At 37.6% G+C, this 15,999-nt stretch overlaps 1 protein-coding gene across 3 annotated transcripts in view; it reads right to left on the reverse strand.

Annotated features, from left to right (window-relative positions):
* Window positions 1-10,342: 10,342 nt before the first annotated feature.
* Window positions 10,343-15,999, reverse strand: part of SLC12A1 (solute carrier family 12 member 1) — a 142,522-nt gene continuing 136,865 nt past the window's right edge. For 2 of the 3 annotated variants that reach the window (XM_020976430.2, XM_020976370.2), the window contains exons 26-27: window positions 13,012-13,079; window positions 10,343-11,674 (exon numbers count right to left, since the gene is read on the reverse strand). In XM_020976430.2, the coding sequence (XP_020832089.1) occupies window positions 11,539-11,674; window positions 13,012-13,079 (204 nt within the window). In that variant the 3' untranslated portion in view covers window positions 10,343-11,538. The other variant, XM_078151265.1, reaches the window with a different exon arrangement.

Raw genomic sequence — 15,999 nt, forward strand, 5'->3', positions numbered from 1 at the left:
TGCAGTCTAATGTCAGGGCTCCTGTGGCGAGGTTCCTTGGCTGTTAGTAGAAAAGACAGAGAGAGGGATGGAGAGCTTACAATTTTCTCTCCAGGATCCACTGTCTGCTACAGGAAACAGAATAATTGGAATAGTCTGTTTACCAGCCAACTCTGATACTTGAAAGTCTTGGGTTTAGGTTTGTGGGAAATATCGTCCGGTAAGGATATCTCGTATTGCTTAAGACCCCACCCATGTGAAACAGGCAGGAGTATTAGAATCCAGATACTCAGTTATTACATGTTAATAGAAATCCAGGTTAGCAATAGTCAGTCAATACATATTTATTGAGCACTTGCTATGTGACAGGCACTGTGCTAAATGCTAGGGATACAAAAAAAGGAAAAAGTTTTTGCCCTGAAGGAACTCACAGTCTAATGGAGGAGACAATTTGCAAAAATAAAATAAAATAAAATAAAATGTGCAAACAAGCTATATATAGGGTAAATGGGAAATAATCAATTGAGAGAAGACACTAGAATTAAGGGGACCAGTATAGAACCAGTAAAGGCATTTAATTTGAAGAGAAAATACATCAGAAGCAGTCAAATCCATTTCCTACATGAATACCTTCTTCTACAGGCTCATGGAAGGATATGCCTTACTTGAAAGAAACAGGATATGTAAAGTGGAGGAGGAGGGTAGTTGAATAATACTTCATATTAAGATGATAGATACATGTTATAAAATCTAGGAATCAGAGTCAGGAGGCAGAGTGGAGAGCATTTGGATGAAGATCAAGATGGTGGAGTGAATAGAAGCAGAGCAGCCCAGTTCTCACTATGTACTTCAGAAAAGATGAAACAAAAAAATCGTCCTACCGAACAATGATTAAGAAATAAAGTAAAAAACAAAAGTACCTTCAACCCAGACTTGTTCTGCAAAAAAGGAATGCCCCCAAAATTTCAGGAATTAAGGAGGGGAACCAGCAAGAGGCATTGGAATGGAAGCAAATGTAGCACTCACAGACCTTCCATCTTAAACAGCCACAGAATGGTACAACCAGGAAGCCCCAGAGTGGTCAAATACTATTGGAACTCTGGGCCCAGATGTGGGAATCGGAGTTTGCAAAGAAGTGAAGCTTCTATTGAGAGGTCGGATATTAGTCTATACTTCTTATGGATTCTAAAAGTTTGCAAAAAGCTGGCATGAATTGCCCTGATAGTCTCAGTTCCTTATACTTGGAGGATATAGGTGAGACTAGGCTCTGCCAGTACTTTGTGCATAGCAGACAACTGATTATATAAAATTTATAAGTTTTTTTACCAAACAAAGTCAACTTGGTTAAAATTAGAAGAGAAACAATCCACTGGGGGGGAGGAACTTGGTATATAATTTCTCTGATTAAAAAAATGATTAAATGGTTAAATTTATAAGAATAGGGGCAGCTAGGTGGCGCAGTGGATAGAGCATCGGTGCTGGAGTCAGGAGGACCTGAGTTCAAATCTGGCCTCAGACCAAACACTTGACACTTACTAGCGGTGTGACCCTGGGCAAGTCACAACCCCAATTGCCTAAAATATATATACAGAAGAGTAGAACCATCCTTCAATGGATAAATGGTTAAGAAATGAATATGCAGCTATCAAAGGAAGAAGTTCATGTAATTAACAAACAAATAATTAATTACTAATTAAAATACAAATTACAGCAATTCTTAGTTTCTAACTTATGTCCATCAAATTAACCAAGATAACAAAAAAAAGAAAATTATAATTGGTAAAAGTGCTGCTGGAAGAAAAGCACAATAATATGCATTTTGGTGAAGTTGTGAATTGGTCCAGCTTTACTAGAGAGCAATTTGGAATTCTATACCCAAAGTCACTAAACTGGTTGTATTTTTTTGAACAATAGGAAGGCCTCTAACCCAAAAAGATGAAAGAAAGAGGGAAAAGATCCATCCCATACATCTTTTTGGAAATTTGTTGTCGCAAAAAACTGGAAAATAAAGACATGCCCATCAGTTGGGAATCCTGAACATTATGAATGTAATAGGATACTATTGGCATATAAAACATTGTGAAAGGGAATGCTTCAGGAAAACCTGGCAAGCCTCATAGGACCTGATACAGAGTGAATTGAGTAGAACCAAGAAGACTATTTATACAATGAACAAAGATAACTTTGAAAGATTTAAGACATTTGGTCACCAAAATTGCTAACCATAAGAGCGGAGGTGATGGTCTCAAGGTACAAAATGAAAAAATACATTTTCAGACATGGCAAATGTATGAATTTGTGTTGTTCAAATGCAGATTTGTTACTCGGGTTTTGATTTTTTTTCCCCCTTTGTTTAGAATTCAGTCTTGTGTTTGGGGAAGAGGGGAGAACTGACAGTAATACCCTCCCACCCCACCCCACCCCCAAAAAGAAGGAAAAGGCAGTCATTGAAGCATTTTTTAAAAAATCCATAGAAGCAAACAAAAGGAAGTTCAGAAAGAAACAAACAGGATAGCTTTGAAAGTAACATATTTATTATATACTTAATAGAAAAGAAAGTTATACATAATAGAGATTTCTGGTTTTGTGTACAATTCTCATTATCTGTTCTGCTTGGCATAGGGATATGTTAATTTTATTTGGCATTCGTTAAATCCAGGATAATTTTTTTTAAAAAATCAAAGGAACTGGAAACAGAATGAATGCCATTATTGGAGATTATAGACCACCTGGACAAAAAGAAGAAATAGATGAGGAGTTTGGGAAAATAGATAACAAGCTTCACATAGATTATATAGGCATCTGCTGGCACTTTCTCTGCCAAAAAGAGAGCAAATAATATATTTTAAAAAAAATTTTCCTTCAGTCAGTCAACATGAATGAATGAATTAATGAATGTGACAAGCTATGTGCTAAGTACTGGAGACACAAGCAGAAAAATCTAGGTAGTCTTTGTTCTCCTGGAACTCATGTTCTAACAATATAGAAAATACAATTCAGCTACAGAGTAGATGGAAAGGCCTAGAAATCCTAATGTGCAGCAGAGGGGTGGATAGCAAGGCCCAGAGGTCCTTAAGTTACAGCAGTAGGTTGAAAGATGATAGCACCAGTGGTTTGCAGAGTGTTGAAGTAGAGCAGAAGCCCTGGTCATCTTCATTAACTTAGTAAGCATATACTATGTTGCTATATACCACATTGTGTTAATTTCTGGTATTTACAAAGATGAAAATGAAACTGCTCTTGCTCTCAAGGAGCTTACATACAATTGAGGGAGGCAATGGAGATGGAGTGTCATATGTGAGAAGGACAGTTTGGCTAGATTTTAGAATGAGTAATATAGATAAGGAGATAATGAATCTGAAAAGGTATTTTGAGGTCACATTGGAAAGAGCTTTCTATACAAGGTAGTTTATGTTTTATCCTAAAGGTAATAGGAAGCCATTGGAGTTTATTGAATAGGGTGACAATATATTGAGGACCTGACCTAGGGTGGTGGTGTCTATTTGAATAATGAGAAGGGCTAGAATATGAGAAATATGGAAGAAGAAAAGACAAGATTTTGCAGCCGATTGATTATATGAGGTGAAGGAGATTGAAGAGTCAAGGATAATGCAGAGATTGGTTGGGAACTTCTAATATAATCACCAAAATCTAATAGGATTACCTTCTGAAATAATCTCACCTGTCTGTGAAGCCCTTTCAAGAGTATTTCCCCCCTAATTATCAGTTTTCCTGTCAATTAGGTCATTATCTGTTTTTGCTTCCTTCTGTTAGAGTAGAAATCCCGGTTTCCATTTCTCTCTTAGCCAATAGCTTAACTAGTATGGTAAAAACAAGCTATCCTTAATTGTTTCTAAAGCTACCATCTGCTGTCACCACAGACTGCCCTCTTTGAAAGGAATCTACCCCCTTTTTAGCAACAACTGCTTAAAGAGGCTAAAAAAAACCCTTCAGTGATATAAAAACTTGGCAAATGGAGTACATTTTACTACATGGGGCATAGACACAAGGTTGGAAAAATCTCCCTGGGGCAACAGAGGAGAAAGGAGATGAGGGCAGAGAAATTCTGAAGGGGAGGGTGCTGGATATATACGTATTATATATATGTATGTATTATTGCCAACTTGAGAGATTTTGAAGGGTAATTTTGACTATATAGATTTTTACTTTACGTGTTGACTTTAAACCCTGACCCTATGGAAGGTTCAATTATACTCTATTCTTTATATTTGCCTTAAACTTTTTTTTTCCTCTTTGGCTTTAAGGGAATCCTAATAGTCTTTGCTTCTCTATTTCATGCCGCTAAACCTTCTCCTGTGCAGGCATCCCCTCCTCCTTCCTTCTCTATCTTCCTTCTCCTCTCCTACTATAAAAGGAGATTTGATCTCTTCTGAACATGAGGGACCTGTCTTTCCTGTCCAAGAAAGGTTTGTGCCTGATCTAACTAACCTGGGAATTATACCACTCATAAGAAATCATCAGTATTTTAGTCCCTCTGATCTCTCTACATGGAGGAGAAATACTCTTAAATTTGATGAGGATCCTGGGGCTGTAGTGACCCAATTTCAGGCCAGTTTTAGGGGTTATAACTCTACTTAGGGAGACATTACTGATTTAGTAGAAACTTTTGCTCCCCCCAGGGGAAAGAACTACTATTATAGAGGCTACAAACAGACAAGCCCCACTGCAGGCGGGGGTGGGGAGGTACCTGCTGGTTTTGCAGTTCTTCCTAATTGGCTTCTTCAAGATCCACATTGGAACCCCAATGTCCTGGCCAATTCTACCAAATTACAATAGGCCAAGGAGTCCTTAATCAGGGGCATGGAGGTGTGTGCTGTTTACTTAGAAAATTGTAATAATAAATTCCAAGGAACTGTTGGCATTTTTCTCAATCCTGATGTCTTTGCCCTGACTGCTCCAGTCTCTACCTCTCCCCATACCAGTGAACCCTATATCTCCTTTAAATATGGTAACATGATTTATAATGCTTATTAGATACTGGAGCTTCTATTCAGTTTTGATGAGTAAACCAGATTCTGCCTGTATTTCTATTGAATCTTTAAATGTCATTGGGATTTTGGGGAAGCCTCAGAGCTTCCCCAAATTGTCTTCCCATGTGCTTACTGTTCATCCTCTCTAGAGCATTCTTTTCTCCTTATGCCCCTCTCCTCTTAACCTCTTGGGCTGTGATCTCCTTTGTAAACTTAGGACCACTATTTTCTGCTTCTCCATTGGATCTCTGTCTTTGCAACCCCCTGAGGACTCCCTCTCTTTGTTCTTTGTATTGGTTCAGAATGCCCAAAAGACCCCTGACGATAGTTTAGGGACCCCATCTAACATCCCTGATTCTCTATGGGCGACTTCATTCATAGATGTAGGATTGTTAAATTCTGCTGTCCCTGTCACCATCAAGACCAAGGGAGGCCTCACACCACCCATTCCTCAATGTTTGTTGTCCAGGGAGGCCATTGAAGGCATCATACCCATTACTGACTCTCTGAGGGACTGAGGTATTGTTGTTCCATTTAAATCTCCTTGTAATGCTCTGATCCCCCCCCCTTTTTTTTTTGCTAGGCAATGGGATTAAGTGACTTGCCCAGGGTCACATAGCTAGTAAGTGTCAAGTCTCTGAGGCCAAATTTGAACTCAGGTTCTCCTGACTTCAGGGCGGGTGCTCTATCCACTGTGCCACCTAGCTGCCCCTGATCCTCCCTTTTAAGAAACCCAAGCCAGGCCCTGATGGTAAATCAGTTTATCCCTTTGTGTAAGACTTATATACTATTAATGCTTATGTCATACCCAGACACCCATTAATTCCCAATCCAACAACCATCATCTCCTCAATTTTCTGTGAGGCTGCCTGTTTTCACTGTGATAGGTCTTTGCTCAGCTTTTTTTTTTTTTTTAGCATCCCTATTCACCTAGACTCTCAATGCCTGTTTGCTTTTACCTGGAAGAACACACAATGGATGTGGATTTGTCTTCCTAAGGGGTATAAAGCCTCTCCCAGTTCTCTCAAATCTTACTTCAGGATTTGGCTTCCATTACTTTCAAAGTCTCCTGTCTGATTTAGTATGTTGATGATGTGGTTTTAGGGGCCCTATTTGTAGTACAGTGCCTCCATAAAGTTGAGGTTCTCTTTTTGAGACACTGCACTCAAGCTTTCTCTGATCAAAGACTTTCTAGATATGAAGTGACTATTGGGCAAAGAAAATATGATTCTGAAGTGTTTGATTCTCAACCCAGTCATGTTACTCCCTGATATACTTACCTCAGGGAAGTCTCTCTGTGACTGTTCCTCTGTTGTTGACATGGTCAAGAAGCCCCTCAATGACCTTTCTTACATCCCCTTGTAGAACCCTGTTCACGTGCTATACACTGATGAGTCCTCTTTTATGAGAGATGGCATCTGGGACCCAGGCACTGCCAGGATTTCAGACCATGACACTGGGCAGCCTCTGTGCTGGCTGCTGGACAAAGCACAACCATCTGCACTGACTCCTGTTATGCCTTTGGGGTTTGTCATGCTGTCAGGATACGATGGTTGCAGAGAAGTTTCTTGACTTCTCGTGGTAAGGTCATTATGAACACACAATACATTGATGCACTTCTATCTGCACTGTGGCTTCCTAGTGCTCTGGCTATTGTCCATTGTCCTGCCCACACTATTGCTACTGATCCTATTTCAAGAGGTAACAATAGTATTGATGGTGTTACAAAACTTGCTGCCCCTGAGGGTCTTGTGTAGGTGTTTCATCTTTCTGCTTCTAACATTGACCTCTCTGACAATGACCCTGAAACTGCAAAGTGAAAACACTGTTGTTATGCCAAACTGGTATCTGGGGTCTGGCAAGACCCTTCTGGGGCCTGGGGAAGGCGAGACACTTCTCCCTCAGAGTTTCTATCACCAGATATGTCTGTCCATCTATAAGGAGAAGCATTTTGGCACACAAGGAATTGTAGATAGGATTAGAAGGGTGTAGATCTTTCCCTATATTACCCCTGTTGCCATGCATATTTGTGTTTCCTGTCCTACTTGCCAGGCATTTGATCAATATGTATTTCATGCTGTCACTTTCAGCAGCCACCCCCTAGCTTACACTCCTTTTGAGCAGTGGCAAATTGATTTCATTAACATGCCTAACTCTGGTCACTATAAAGTTTGTGTTGTAATCATTGATCAACTGACTCACTGGGTAGAAGTCTTCCCTAGTGTGAAAGCTACTGCTGGGTTCTTTGCTAAGATTATTCTAAAAGAGATTGTGTCCTGTTTTGGCCCACTGTCTTGTAGTGATTCTGACAGAGGGTCTTACTTCACTGATATGATACAGTACTCTTTCAGGGTGACTCCTCAGTTTCACACCCCTTATCACTCCCAGAGTTCTGGTCAGGTTGAATATATGAAAAAAGCACTTAAGTCCATGATTGGACAGCTTTGCACTGAAACACACCTTAGATGGCCTGGTGTACTCCTTCTAGCATTATTCTATCTCTGTAGCATACCAAGTGGAGAATTATACCTCTCACCTTTGAAAGGCTTTTTGATCACCATCCTATAAGAGTGAGACCTTTCTCCCTAGTGTATACATCATTACTGAGAGGAGATACTTCTCTTGCTTCTTATATACAGGAACTACAAAATAGACTGAGGAGACTTCATGATTTTAGACTTTTCTGTATATCACCTTCACCCTAGAGATGAGGTCTACATCAAGAACTTCCAGGGGACGAAAGAACTCTACCTCCTTGGGAAGCTCTGTTCCAAGTGCTGCTGACCACCCCTACCATGATCAACATCAGAGAAAGTAACCATTGGATGCATCATTCTCACTTGAAATCTACCCCCCCCCATACTGTTTCATAATGTTTTTACTATGTTTGATTTGTGCTATTGCATTTATGGCTCTTTCTTCCCCAACACCAGAGAAAAAACTCAACTGGACAGCTCCCCAAGCCATTACCTTTGCTGAATTAGAAAATAGTAGATTCCTTCTATAGCTTAATGTTTCCACAATAGCTTATAAGAGTCAGAGTATTGTTCTGCCTGTATTCATAATCCTCCTGCCTGCATCCCTGATATATATTAAGTGAAAGGAAGGGATTGATGCCATTTAGGACCTGGGTGATGTTGTTCAGTTGTTTTTCAGTCATATCTAACTCTTTGTGACCCCATTTGATATTTTCTTGGCAAAGATACTGGAGTGGTTTGCCATGATCTTCTCCAGCTCATTTTACAGATGAGGAAACCGAGTCAAGCACAGTAAATATCTGAGGCTAGATTTGAATTCAGAAGATAAATCTTCCTGACTCCAGGCCTGATGCTCTATCCACTGGGTGATGTAGCGAATTGCATTCAAACTGTCTAGTTTCCCAGTGTCACTAAAGGGGATCCTTTTCTGTGTGCCACTGGATCAATGTACAACACCACCTCCAATGACAAGACCACTTTTAATTATATTTGTATTGGCAACTTGAAATTGAATGGCTTCATAGCTGGCATCTTTTGTGAAGGCACTTAGGGTGCTGACTGTCACCTGCTAAGACCCTGCCAGGCTAGTCAGGCCCACGTAAACTATCTGCAAAATGGCTGTCTCCTTCATCTTAAGCCCCTTGGGGACTAGTGACTCCTGGGCAGTTCTTTAGCTGTGGATAAGAATAAAACTTATTTTTCCCTTCCCCTGAATTGGTTTGGGACATGTGGAGCTGCCCATTTGGCCCCACCTCTATCAGTCTTTCATCATACCATAGGACTTGTAGGGAAAAACATCTACTAGAAACCTGGGAGCATGGTGGTTTAAACAACAAAAAAGAGATATGGTCACAATCCAAAACCCTATAAAACAACATGGAAAGGGGATGAAGCTCCTCTGGTCTTTATTTCTGTTTATTCAGGTCTCTGCATTATAATAGGCTGTTAGATGCTCTAAATCACTATTGATTAGAGAAATGCAGATCAAAACAACTCTGAGGTACCACATCACACCTATCAGACTAGCCAACATGACAAAACAGGAAAATGATAAATGTTGGACAAGATGTGGGAAAATTGGAACACTAATGCATTGTTGGTGGAGTTGTGAAATGATCCAACCATTTTGGAGAACAATTTGGAACTATGCCCAAAGGGCTATAAAAATGTGCATACCCTTTGACCCAGCAATAGCACTTCTAGGGCTGTATCCCAAAGAGATCATAAAAATGGGAAAAGGACCCACCTGTACAAAAATATTCATAGCAGCTCTTTTTATGGTGGCAAAGAATTGGAAATTGAGGGGATGCCTATCAATTGGGGAATGGCTGAACAAGTTATGGTATAGGAATATAATGAAATACTATTGTGCTATAAGAAATGAGCAGGTGGATTTCAGAAAAACCTGGAAAGACTTGTATGGACTGCTGCTGAGTGAAGTGAGCAGAACCAGGAGAATGTTGTTGTACAACAGTAACAGCCACGTTGTGTGATGGCTAGTGTTGATAGACTTAGCCCTTTTCAGCAATTTAAGGATCTAAGACATCTCCAAAGATCTCATGATGGAAAATGCTATCCGCGTCCAAAGAAAGAACTATAGAGTTTGAATGCAGATCGAAACATATTCTATTTTGTGAACAACCTCCATTTTGAGACTTAGGTTTTGTTTTCCTATGAATCACCTGATTTTGGAGAAATCAAGAGATTGTCCCTTCTGCACCTACTCGTACTATCTCAGGAAGTCCCAAAGCTTTCCTCTGATAAGAAAAAAAATCAGATTATTCAAGTCATATCCTGTTTTTGACTGTATTAGCTTTTGTGCCAAATCCATAGTTAGGGTGCTCAACTTGGTTTGTTATGCAACTGCATGCTTTGCTGATAAATTGCATTGCTTGGACTTTGTCTCCTCAGTTATTATAAATCCATTTATGATATCTGGGCAAGTCACTTAACTGCTGCTTGCCTTAGTTTCCTCATCTGTAAAATGGGTATAAAAATAGCACCTACCTTCCCAGGTTATGAAGATCAAATGAGATGATTGTAAAGTGCTTAGTGAAGTTACGTATTAGCTATTATTATTGCTATCATTGCTGACGCCCAAAGCGGGCTTCCTGAGTACACTAAATGCTTGTCTACAAAATTTCTCCCTCCTCTCTCCTGGATCCCTCAAGCCTACCCCCAACTGCATAGCCCTACAAGCATCATTTGGATTATTTTTCTGTTATTTTGTTTTCATGTTCATCCTTCCCTTCCTTTTTCCCTCTCTCCTTTCCTTCCTTCCTTTTCCCCTCCTTTCCTCTAGGTTCATGTGTCAATTATTGATCCAGGTTTCAGAAGCACTACCTTTGATTCAGCCTTCATAATGAAAAGGTAAAAAAAAAAATGACAATAAACCAAGGCAGTCACATTTTATTTATTTCAAGTTGATTTGTTCATATATTATAGCAATTAAAAGCAGTCAAAATTAATTACAAAGATCAAGTCATTCATTTGGGAAAAAACAAAATTTATTTCTAATTTTGTGCTTGGTTTCCATTGGTAAACAAGTCTCCAAGATGAAAGAAAAAAATGAATATTTATATATTCCAAATCTTAAATGTTTCTTAATTTAACTTTTCATTAATTTTTTTAAACATATGTCATCACCACATAACATAATTAAATGTGTGATTCTCTTTCTATATATATACATGTATCTGCATGGAAATACATGACAATATGAAAATCTGTGGTATTTATTTTTCAAATTAAAAGGCTTTAAAGATTTCCTAGGTACCAACTACCTAATTAGAAAAACATCCCACATAATTAGCACTATAATGGCAACCTTAATCTATATAATAGAGGTCAATTAAAATGTATATTCAAATGATAGCATATACATCATTTGTTTAATTAAAATATATGCTTTTATGTAATCCAGTTACTATATATATATATTTTTTCAAGTAGGCAGTAAATTCAAGCTGAATATTATTAGTATATCTGTGATTACATTAAATTACCAATTTTAACCAAATGCTTTGAACATTTAGTGACAAGGAATTTTTCAGGAGTTTTCAGTTACTGATTTTTAATCCTCCTTTGTTAAATAAATCTCTCAGGAGGCTACAAATGATCATGTTTCCTGCCAAGTTTGTCCTTTTCCATTTAATAAGCCTGAGTTACTAAATCAGTTAGTCAACATGTGTTTTCTGAATACTATAGTTAGACTTCATAAGCAAATACCATGAAAAGAGAAGATTTGATTCCTACTCCAGAGGAGTTTACACTTATGGTGGTTTTTAAAAAATAAGTACAACAAACATGGCTTCCTTTCATGTCCTTAATCATATATTAACAGCAATGATAACATTTGCCTGGAAGCAGGTCCTGCTTCTTCTGATGCTGGCACCACTTTTAGCAGATAGGTTTACATTATTTAGATTTTATTAGTAAGGGTTTTTTTTTTTAAATTAGTGACAGAGTTGGTTGTGAACCAATAGAGTAGTCTTTGGAAGTTACTTGAGATCAGATCTGGAACACAAAGTGCTTGACAGACATTTTGCCTTTCACATATTAAAATGAATTGTGCTTAAATCCTTGGTATATTATGAATAGAAAGTTAGGACATTTTTGTGATTTCCTCTAACCAGCAGGACAGGAGGGAGGTTCTTTGTGAGGATTTCTAGCCAGGCCATGTACAAGATATCCGAGATAGTGGCTTTTCTAGCCACTGGAAGACTCCTATTGGAATTGGGTTAGGGAGAGAAGAAAGATACACACACACACACACAGACACACACACAGACACAGCAAAAGTTAAAAATAATTATGATAGAGGCTAACGCCAATAGTATTTCTAAGCTATTTGTTAACTGGTATCCTGACTGGTTATATCAATAAAAAGCAAAACACTTACATGAGTCTGAATGTAAGCCTTAAACTACTGTTCATTCTTAGAGAATACAAGTGTTTTGTAAACCAGACAAATAAGGTTTGGATGCTAAACTACAGGAAGGAGAGAAAAGTAAATAATGAAAATGGATGAATCATATCATTTCAGAGTTAGAAGGTACCTTAGTGATCATCTTAATTCAACTCTATCTTTTTTTAGACCCAGAGAAATTAACTGATTTACTCAAGATTACACATTGAGGGAGTGGTAGAAAGAAAACTAGAATTGGAATCTTCTGATGACCGGTTTACTGTTCTCGTTATTCCAGTCGGTTGCTTTACTGATCTTCAGAAAAGCCAAGGTTTGCTTTTTCTTAAGTTCATGTTATCATAAGAGTTTTAGGTAAAACACACTCTCAAGTTGTTAGGGACCTTCAGTGGTCATCTAGTTTAAGCTCCTATCCAAAACTTTCCTTTCAACAATACTCCTGAGCGATTATCACCCAGCCTCAGTTTGAATACTAATATTTCTGTAGGAGTCAGCTCGTAGAGGGTAGAAACTTGTTGTTTGTCCTTCCTTCTCGAAGAGGGTAGAAACTATAAAACAGATGGTAAACCTTTCATGCTCAACTATCAAAGTGTGCCAGTTTATATTTCTACTTATTCCTTAAAATCACATATGCTAAAAAATTTTAGTTCAGTTTAACTTGATTTGTTACCCTTAGGTCAATATAGTTACTTTTCTATTATCACAATTTCCCTGCGTGACATTAATATGTAAAGTATATGTTTAGATATTATATGTTTATATTATATGTGTACAAACATGTGCAGACACATGTAAACATACACATAAAATTTAAGCTATTGTAACACAATATATAGATGTGTGTTGCATACTTTATATAACATATGTACATCTAACACACATGCTTATAACATACATACGATTATATGCACATATACACACAGAACATATACACATATATGCAACATCCATATACACAACACAATGTGTGTATTACATGTATAATATATAACACATATGCATGTGATATATCTTATATGTATAATATGCACATATAGACATGTATTTGCACATATATACCATGTATACATATATGTTCACAATACACACAATATATATATATATATACATATACACGCATATATGGAATGGTACTTACAGAACAACAAGATTAGCAGCACGTGAGTGTTCCTGTAAGAGTTCATTCAATCGGACTTGACGGTAACTCTGGGGAAAATAAATCAGATTTTGCAGTGGATACTTTGGCCTGGGCTGTTACCTGTTCATAGCCTTATAGGATAATAAATCTAGAGATGAAAGAGACCTCAGAGTTCATCTAGTCTAACTCCTTATTTTACAGATGAGGAAACTGAGGCTTAGGGATGTTAAGTGACTTGTCCAAGGTTAGGTAGGTAGCAAGTATCACAGGCAAGATTTGAACTCAGGTTTCTTGCCTCTAGAGACAATGTTCCTTCCACTCCAGAGTGATAACTAAGAATTTTTATGCTGGGAGCAGTCACCAAAACCACACCTAAGGTAAGTGGAATGGTAGGCACCCTTAGTTGAGAGAGAGTAATGTCTCTCTCCACAGCAGATAGAAACCCTGGGACACTAGTGTGAAGCTACTGTCAGGAATCCTGAGATGAAACAAATGGGGAGCAGGGTAAGGTGGGTGAGTGGCTCATTCTACCACACCATCACTGTAGCTTTCCATTCTATTTTATTTGTAGCTTCCTGTTTTAATTGTTCTTGCTAACTATGTTTTGTTACCACGCTGTTTGAAGGACCCTCTAAATTTGAAACTCTGGGACAAAGCCCTGCCTCTCCACCCTCGTTAATAGCTCTTCTTATTTATAGTTCTCCATCTCATCCAATCTCCAAATCTCAGAGTAAAATTTCTCTTTTAATTATTAAAACCTTAATTGCTAATAAGTGCAATGCTTCTGTTCAAGTTACAAAAATTTTTATATAAAACTTATAAGAAACCTTTGCATAACTTTTAGAATAATGATGATAATAATAAGCTAACATTTATATAATGTGCCAGGCACTGTGCTAAATGCTTTACAGATATTATCTCATTTTGACCCTGGGAGGTGCTATTATTATCCCCATTTTACACATGAGGAAACTGAGGCAGACAGAGGCTAAGTGACTTGCCCAGGGTCACATAGCTATTAAGTGTCTGAGGCTGGATTTGAACTCAGGTCTTCTTCGCTCCAGGCCCAGAGCTTTATCCACTGTGCCCCTTAGGTATTATTATAAAGAATGTGTTCTAAAATAAATAAAATGGATTAAACAATAACCTCAAAAGTGGGCAACAGAGTGAAAGAAGATAGGACTTTATGTAGGGAGTTAAGAAACTGATCAGATGGGGTAAGTATACCTAGTCTTAATTTCAATAGGATTTTCTAAGACAATAAGTTGAATTACATTCCATCTTTCCCAGGAAGCATAGAGCACTTTTCAGTCATAATACACCTACTTCTACCAGTGAAAAACAAATAACTGGCCCACTTTTAGCAGTTGCATTAACCATTTAAAGGTTGGAGGGTACATGCTTTTTTTCTAGTAAGAATTGGCAACTTAGTGGGATAAAATAGTTAATAACGTGTTTCAAAGTGAGTCATTTGCTACATATGAATGAACAGCTAAATCTAATTTATCCATACAGTGTTCCAGTGACAGAAGCAAGGGATGGCAATTATTATCATCATTTCACTGGTTCAGGAGAAAAAATAAATTGCTCAGTCACAGAATGATAGATCTGACGTAGCTACAACATTTTGCCTTGGTTCAATTCTCTGTTTGCTAGACCAGTGATTCCCAAGGTAATTTGGCTGTGGAACATGACTACGCTTGAAATATATTGATAGAACCTATAAATTCTTGTTCAGAGGGCTAGAGGAATTAGGCTAAAATGGAGGAAATAAAGTTATATCTATACTTTAAAAGGTATGTAAGTGATAGACATTTTGATACATATTTTCAGATGTCATAGTTCAGAGAGAAAATATGGCTAACATTAACATTTTTTAAAAATTGGATCCCTTGTTCCTTTCTAGGGAAGAGCAGGGTTCTCTAGAAGGCATTTTCCTCGTTAGATTATGAACTCCTTGAAGGCAGGGCTGTATTTTGCCTCTTTTTTTATCCCTAGCCCTTAGCATGGTACATGGTACATAGTAGGCACTGAATAAATGTTTGTTGAATCGAATTGAATTGAATAGACAATAACATTTATAAAGCAAAGAAAGTCCTATACTAGTTTTCCAATACAGTACTAGTATTTTTTGGTCATTGCTTATTATTCTCTGCTTCCAACCAAATATTCTTTGGCATTCTGTTTGGATGTTCTCACTGTCCTCTATTGTAAGCATTCAAATTTGGTGTTAAGTTTCATATAAAATGCTTGCATTCATGGATTTCCCCCCCTCAATCTTTACTTACCACTTCCCCCATTCATATTAGATAGTGTGATACTTGATTTAAAGACATTTCTGAATAAGATCTGTTCTTTTCCAAATTGTTCTGTGCATCAGTCTATTTGCCAAAACAATTTTTGAGCCACATAAATGAATGAATACACTATATGACTCACCTCATATCCCTTCAACAAAATTTTCATTGATATGTCTCCATTAATATCTAATCTGACTTAAACTCCTTATCATGGAGTATCATTTTAAAACTTTCAGTCTACTTCATCTACTTTTTTGCTTTTTGTTGCTCAATCATTGATGTTTTCAGTAAGCCTAATCTGATCACAATAATCTGTATTCACCTCTCCCTAATTTTGCCTTGGATCTTCTCACTTTTGTAGCCTCATACCTAGAATAACATTACATCCCTTCCTTTAGAGCAAAAATTAGAATTCAGCACATCCAAAAATCCTTCCTAAACTTAAAAAAAAGACATAATGGGTTCACATTTGATCCAAATCAGATCTATATGCCATATACATGTGTGTATACACACACACAGAAATACATAGCTTTGTGTTCATTTGAATATTTTATTTGACTTTGAAATCCATTTGAGATAAGGACTACAACTTTTCCAAGTTCTTTACTTTTACCCCAAAGAATAATATCATAAACTGCATTAACTGAATAGAATTAAATTGATAACAAAGAAAGAAATTAATCTT

Source organism: Phascolarctos cinereus, unplaced genomic scaffold, assembly GCF_003287225.1.
Source record: "Phascolarctos cinereus isolate Bilbo 61053 unplaced genomic scaffold, phaCin_HiC Scaffold_3;HRSCAF=262, whole genome shotgun sequence".
NCBI lineage: Eukaryota > Metazoa > Chordata > Mammalia > Diprotodontia > Phascolarctidae > Phascolarctos > Phascolarctos cinereus.